The sequence below is a fragment of the Lepeophtheirus salmonis genome, chromosome 7 (assembly GCF_016086655.4).
Source record: "Lepeophtheirus salmonis chromosome 7, UVic_Lsal_1.4, whole genome shotgun sequence".
In the NCBI taxonomy this organism is placed as follows: Eukaryota; Metazoa; Arthropoda; class Copepoda; order Siphonostomatoida; family Caligidae; genus Lepeophtheirus; species Lepeophtheirus salmonis.
In genome coordinates, this window is record NC_052137.2 from 33,785,852 (window position 1) to 33,792,342 (window position 6,491).

The 6,491-nt window shown below is 31.8% G+C and overlaps 1 protein-coding gene across 2 annotated transcripts; it reads right to left on the reverse strand.

The window, feature by feature from the left end:
- Positions 1–803: 803 nt before the first annotated feature.
- LOC121121510 (cAMP-dependent protein kinase catalytic subunit 3) lies at positions 804–3,024 on the reverse strand. 2 transcript variants are annotated; one of them, XM_071889940.1, is made up of 3 exons: positions 2,797–3,024; positions 2,569–2,741; positions 804–2,387 (listed from the first exon to the last, which is right to left on the reverse strand). In XM_071889940.1, exon 3 carries the CDS (start codon positions 2,324–2,326, stop codon positions 1,256–1,258), a length of 1,071 nt encoding a protein of 356 aa, XP_071746041.1. In that variant the 5' UTR covers positions 2,327–2,387; positions 2,569–2,741; positions 2,797–3,024; the 3' UTR covers positions 804–1,255. The 2 variants fall into 2 exon arrangements, with proteins under 2 accessions (XP_071746041.1, XP_040572393.1); XM_040716459.1 differs by lacking the exon at positions 2,797–3,024 and having other exon boundaries at positions 2,569–2,790.
- Positions 3,025–6,491: the final 3,467 nt, after the last annotated feature.

Consider the following 6,491-nt stretch of genomic DNA (forward strand, 5'->3'; position numbering starts at 1 on the left):
CGTTATTCGTTCATATTTTTTCTCTTTAGATGGCGTGCATCATGACAAGACTCTCATTTTCTAAGGCACTGCATTCGACGAGTTGTATTGTTTTGCTGCGAGACGGTGATACTCTCTGTTGCTTTGTTTACAAACTAATATTTAAGTAAACAACGCTCCTGCACCATTAGAAAGCATACAAAATGATGAATATACGTACATATATTTATAGGGTATTTATTTAATTTCACTTCATTAGCCAATGTCGATTTCTTAGCATTTAAGGCTCTTCTTTATTGAAAGAGATGAATGTTTAAATACAATGTTTATTTTTAGAGAGTGCATAATAATCCTCAGACTCATTACTAAATTTAATTAGTAAAAAGTAAGTGGGGAGCAAAACGTGGACTCTCGAGCATACTAGACAGGAACACCGGAGCCCTCTTGAAATTGTGACCTCCACTTCTTACTTTGCTGGAGAGGTACTATCCATAATTCTTCATTTTGGACACCTTGAAAATCAGGCTCCTAGAGCACTTCACAACGTCCATAATCTTCGCCACATCAATTTCAGTATCTATGATATATGAGATGCGCTGCCTTTTTGCTTATTGCTCACGCAGGATGAGGAGATGTTTATTATAGCTAGTTTATGCAGTAAGGATGGTTGAACCAAAATGTCAAGAAATCATCACGAAACCTTCTTAATTAATGAGATAACTAACATGAATTAACAGTCCACGTTTTACTGCCCAAGCCTGTATACGTCATACAAGTACAATTAGATAGGAAATGTTTGTATCAAAGAGAAAATATGATGTTAATGCTGTTTCATATATATTATATTCTAACCAAAGTAGAGACAAACTGTCGTAGTCATTAAAAGTGAGTACGAGCACAAACAATGAATATCTTTAATATTCATAATACAAAAATTCATTTGTAAATGCATGCCCTATTTTGTGAGGGGTGAAACTACATATCATTTTATTCATTTACATTTTTACAACGAATGATTGGTAGTGCACAGAAGATGGGTATGCATATCAATTAATGGATGCGCTCTCAGTTAAATCCAGAAATTCATTAGGCAAATAGGTTGCGATAGTGTTAGATTAATAATAATAATAATAATAACAAAAAGTATGTATTATAAATAGAGCTAAAACACATGATGATGAAGATTTTGATTGTTCTGGTAAATGCGAGCAAAGGAAATCCCATGAATTTCCTCTTCATATTATATATAATTTTGAGCCTCCCTCACACGGAACATTTAAAAATCTTCTAGTAACTTAATGTCTCTCTCTGATGCAGGTATGGCTTTTGTTAAATCCGTTTCAGGATAGTAATCATAGTTCTTAGTATCACCTTCATGTCTAACATTGGGAATAATCGGAGGCTTATATTTTTTATTCAAAACATCATCCCAGTCCAGAGATTTGAACCAACGATGTTTTTTGACATCCTCAGCACCATTTTTCATGTTTCCTAAACGTTTCGTACGATCTTGAACGAGTAATTTCTTTATTAAATCCTTTGTAACCGGCTCCATTTGCCTTGGCCAGTCGATTTTTCCCCCAAGGATTTTCTCATATATCCCAAATGGGTTATCATCAAAAAAGGGTGGATAGCCAGCCAGCATTTCATATATGAGTATTCCTAGGGACCACCAATCAACTGCTCGATTATGACCCTTACTCTGAATGATCTCTGGCGCAAGGTATTCTGGTGTGCCACAGAGAGTCCATGTACGATCTGATATCCTTTTGGCAAATCCAAAATCTGTAATTTTAAGGTGACCATCACGATCAAGTAGTAAGTTTTCAGGCTTTAAGTCACGGTACACAATGCTTTGCGAATGGAGGTACTCGAGAGCACAAACAATCTCTGAGATATAGAAAAGTGAGGTGGGAACGTTAAATCGTCCTGCAGTTCGTAGATAAGAGAATAATTCTCCACCAGAGATATAGGGGAAAACCATGTAGAGGAACTTTGGGTCCTTATATTTCCAAACGAGGTTAACAATGTAGGGGTGGCGGAGCTCCGAGAGAATATTTGTTTCATTTTTGACATGTTCCACCTGTTTTAATCGTACAACATCCTTGATACTTAAGATTTTGAGTGCATAATACGCATGTGTAAATTTATGCTTCACTAAGCAAACACGAGCAAATGTTCCTGTTCCAATGGTTTCTCTAAGTTCAAAGTCTTCTAGTCGGAACAAAAGACTATTTTGACTGAATGAGAAGTATCGATGAGGATATGATAAGTGGTTATTTAGAGATGAAGGATAGGAAGAGGATCTGGAGAAGGGGTAAATAGAAGATGTAGAGGAAGACGTCATTTTGTCCTTGAATTTATTTTTATTTTACTTAAAAATGATTGGTATGTAATTGATTTATTTTCTGGAAGGGAAAAAATAGTTTAATAATAATTATATATGTAATGCATAAAATAGAAATTGATTCAAAATATTAATGTACTTTCATATTTACCATATTTTTACTTATTTAAATAAATATATAGATATACTTAATGATATTGATGTATAGGAATTAACAGAGGGAAAAAAAAAGAAATATTTACAGAATGGATTGCTGATGTTTTTGTATGAATAAGCTGAAATTTTGGACTAGACATTTAGAAGTGGCATTGATAATTATTCTTCTTTCTTCTTGTCTTCCTATCGAACTTAAAACCCACAACACCAGGATAACAATATCGGTTTTAACTTTTATGTTTTAAAGGTAAACCAAGAACTGAAATAAAAATACAATTCTTTCTATTTCATACAGGTATAAGACGAAAACATACTTCAAAGTAAAATGAAAACTTTGAAAATTCAAAAAGAGCGCTCTTGATTGGATTTACGTGTGTTCATGTGAGAAGACTCTCACGCCTGTTGGCCTGAGCCCTGTACGCGTGCTACATGTACAAGGAGGGTATGCATGCATGCATTGATATAGGTATGTGTGTGTGAACTGTGAAGTAACTAGTAATCCCACACCAACCTAAGCAAAAATGACTTAAATAATGAATAAAAGAAAATGATTTTGGTTGAATAGAAATGTAAGGGTCTGATTATTTGAAGAGCATTTCTCTCTCCTCACATTTCAAAAACCAGCCTAAGAAAAAAATAAAAATATTTTCTTGTACATTTTGATTAAATGTCCGCAAATGAGACCATATGGGATTAAATGTACTAGTATACGTACCACATTTAGAAAACAGACCAACATGTTGATCAAGGAAACAATTTAACACACCTTTCTAAATGTTATGTATCATCATATACATACATAGACTTGTTTTACAGTAAGGTAGAAGACGTCACTTTTACAACAAAACTGCAACACTCTTGCTTGGTAGTGGTTTCATACCTACTTTTTTAATGTGTCATTTCAGGCCTAATGTTAGTATATGACTTGCAAAAATAGAATAAGTATATTGTAAAGTGTACACAAATAAAGCGGATTCATTTATATCAATTTGATTGAGAAGAAGGAAGTTTTCTATTTATTCATATTGCTCAGATATCCTTCCTTCTCCTATCAACATATAATCAAGGGCATCCGTAGGGCTGAAGGGGCTGAGGCTCCCTCCATTTAAGGATTTTTTTTATTCTTACTAGAAAATTTAATATTTGAAAAAAAATCCAAAAAATTTGATTTAATTTTTTGGAAATAACTATGGGTTTTTGAAATTTTTCTACGAAAAATTTGATATTTGAAATTTTTTTTTTTTAAATTATATTTTTTTTTCTGAACAACTATAGATTTTTGAAATTTTTCCAAAAAAATTAATTTTTCCTGAACAGCTATAGATTTTTGAAATTTTTTTGATAATAGCTATGTATTTTTGAAATTTTCCTCCGAAAAATTTAATTTTATGGGAATGGCTATGGATTTTTGAACTTATTCGCCGAAAAATGTAAAATTTAAGACGTTTTTACACAAAAATTTTCAATTCTTTTTTCAGAAAAAATTAATTTTTCAAAGTTTTTTCTAAAAAAATTTGAATTATTCGATTTTTTTTCAATCAAAATTCAAACTGTAAAAAAAATCCAAAATGTAGCTTCCTGATAATTGATACATATAAACAACTAATTCAAAAAATAATTTGCCTGTTCTGGGTTAAATTTGTGAAGAAAGAATTATCCTTCAAAATGTGACGGGAGGGGATGATTCTATTAGAGCCTGACCATGATTTTCTTATGGTGTGTTTGGTTAATTTTTGATAAAACTTTTTAAATATTTATAATGTTTTATAAAATTTTGATTGAGCTGCTTTAAGTAAAAGAAATAATATAATGACTGGAGATGTGAAAATGGTCTAAATCCTTAAGAGTGTAAATAAAAAAGAAAAGTCTATTTTGAGCAATTTGATTGACGACTTTAATGCTGACAGAGATCACAAATGATGTAAAGCTGGTGTGTTTTTTAGGCGGCCCGTTAATTTGTAATTAGTAGTACAAAGAAGGAATTTTCTTTTTCTTAGGAGTTGCCATTATTATTTAATTCCTGAGTAAATAAATTCAATTATATTCAAAACCTGTTTGAACGTTCGTATGTGCTCATAAAAGACGGAGTGTAACCCTGAGGATTTGTTGCGGAATTGTAGTTTTAAGTCCTTGTTTGACTCAGAGTAGAATTGGGGATCGACATCGGAGTAATACTAGCAAATGTCATTGTTCATATCCTTTTTTCTTTTCTCTCTTGTCATAGCTGATTGTAGCTTATCTAATGAAACGTCATGGGTAGTATTGTCCAAATCATGCAAATATGATTTAGTTGCATTTTCAACCTCCATTTTCATTTCCCCACCATTTTTAAGTTATTTGTTTTAGTTCCAGTTTTTTAAGCCTTTTTCTGCATTTTATATGCATTTTTGAGTTTTTTATTAGTATATTTAGCTCAATTTTTATGCATTATTTGGACATCTCTATCATGAGTATTATTCTTTCTCTTCTCCAAAACATTCTTCAAAATATCAGGGTTACCATAATGATTTTTGGTTTCTTTCTTGTTAACATGCCCATTCTACCCTTGATTTTCATCTTTGGAGTTCACTATCAAAACTGTAGGGCTATTTGCTTGGCACTTACGTTTGAATTTTAGAATAGGGAGAAATAATTAATAAGAGTACTAATATTGCGGGTTACAAACTTTTGATTTAAAAAAAATATTTTATCATGAGGATTTCGACAACTTTCACATCCCTAAATATACATTTAAAAAAAAATGTTCTTATAATAGGTAAGATGGAGTTCCACTCACTAATTCGAGCAATGAGTAAACATTATAGTATTAAATTTACTCCATTTAAGCTATAAATCTTGTTTGAAGTCCATATTCATAAAGTATATATCTTTCTCTAGAATCACCTGGGCGTGCACCTACGCATATTGAGTTCATGAAAAAATAATTTCTCCCAGCGCGTTGTCCATGATCTACGTTGATTCCATCCCTAAATATGACTTTGAAGCTAACGAATATTAGTTTATAATAACATGATTTTTGTATTACATGAAACAACGTTTGTTTGTCGATACATCATTTTTAAGTGTATGCTTAATATTTTAGAACTGAGCTACTAAGAAATAACAATGCAGCAACGAACGTGTGTAGTTAAAGCTCAGCGTGTTATGTTAAAAAAGAAGAGAAAAGGGGAGTAGATATTTATATTATCAAAGTAAAGTTTATCTGCCTGCTTGTCGATGTCCAATAACTCAAAACAAAGCCTGGTACTCTGTAAGTTTCTATTAATGACAAAAAAGTTAAATTTTGATCATATAATTTTATTTTTTAACAAACAACGTTGAAGAATTGAAGAAAAAATCCCTTCTTCTTCAAAATGCTTGCAAATTAATGTTTTTGTTATATATTAGTCAGTAGAATTTGAGTGATAAAATATATTGATACTTGACATTTTATAGCAGCACAGGTCGAGATTCCTGTGATCAAGAGTTTGAAATTTTTACAAAGGAGTGGGCAATTTATTATTATTTACATACATATTATATACATGTCTTATTTGTCAAAAATCCCATTAGACGAGTCCAATACTGTTTGTAGTTGCAACCCAAACAAAGTATCGGTATTTTCCAAATCTATTACCTTTATTCTTTTATTTCTGAGGAGGGAAAATATAAGTATAAAGTAATCACAAGTTCATGTGCTCATGAATGGCGGAGATTAACACTGAGGATTGGTTGGGAAGTGTTAAGGGTATGTCCTTGTTATAATCGGAGTAGAATTGAGAATTGACATCGTAGTACGTCTTATCTATGTCTTTCCGAGATACTGAAAGAAATTTGCAGGCTGAGTATATGTATATAACTAATCTGATAAAGTGCCATGACAACTAAGCTGCTCTCCATTCAAACCTTCATCATATGGTCAGGGTGAACAAGTTAATTTACGATTTTCTTCTTCTTTTTTGTGTTTTTCATATGGACAGGTCATATGGTATTTTATTCTTTGTTTTTTTGCAAACACAGAGAAAATATG

Bases quoted from the DNA above. Each gene is read 5' to 3' on its own strand.
- LOC121121510 (XM_071889940.1), bottom strand. From the start codon at position 2,326: ATGACGTCTTCCTCTACATCTTCTATTTACCCCTTCTCCAGATCCTCT.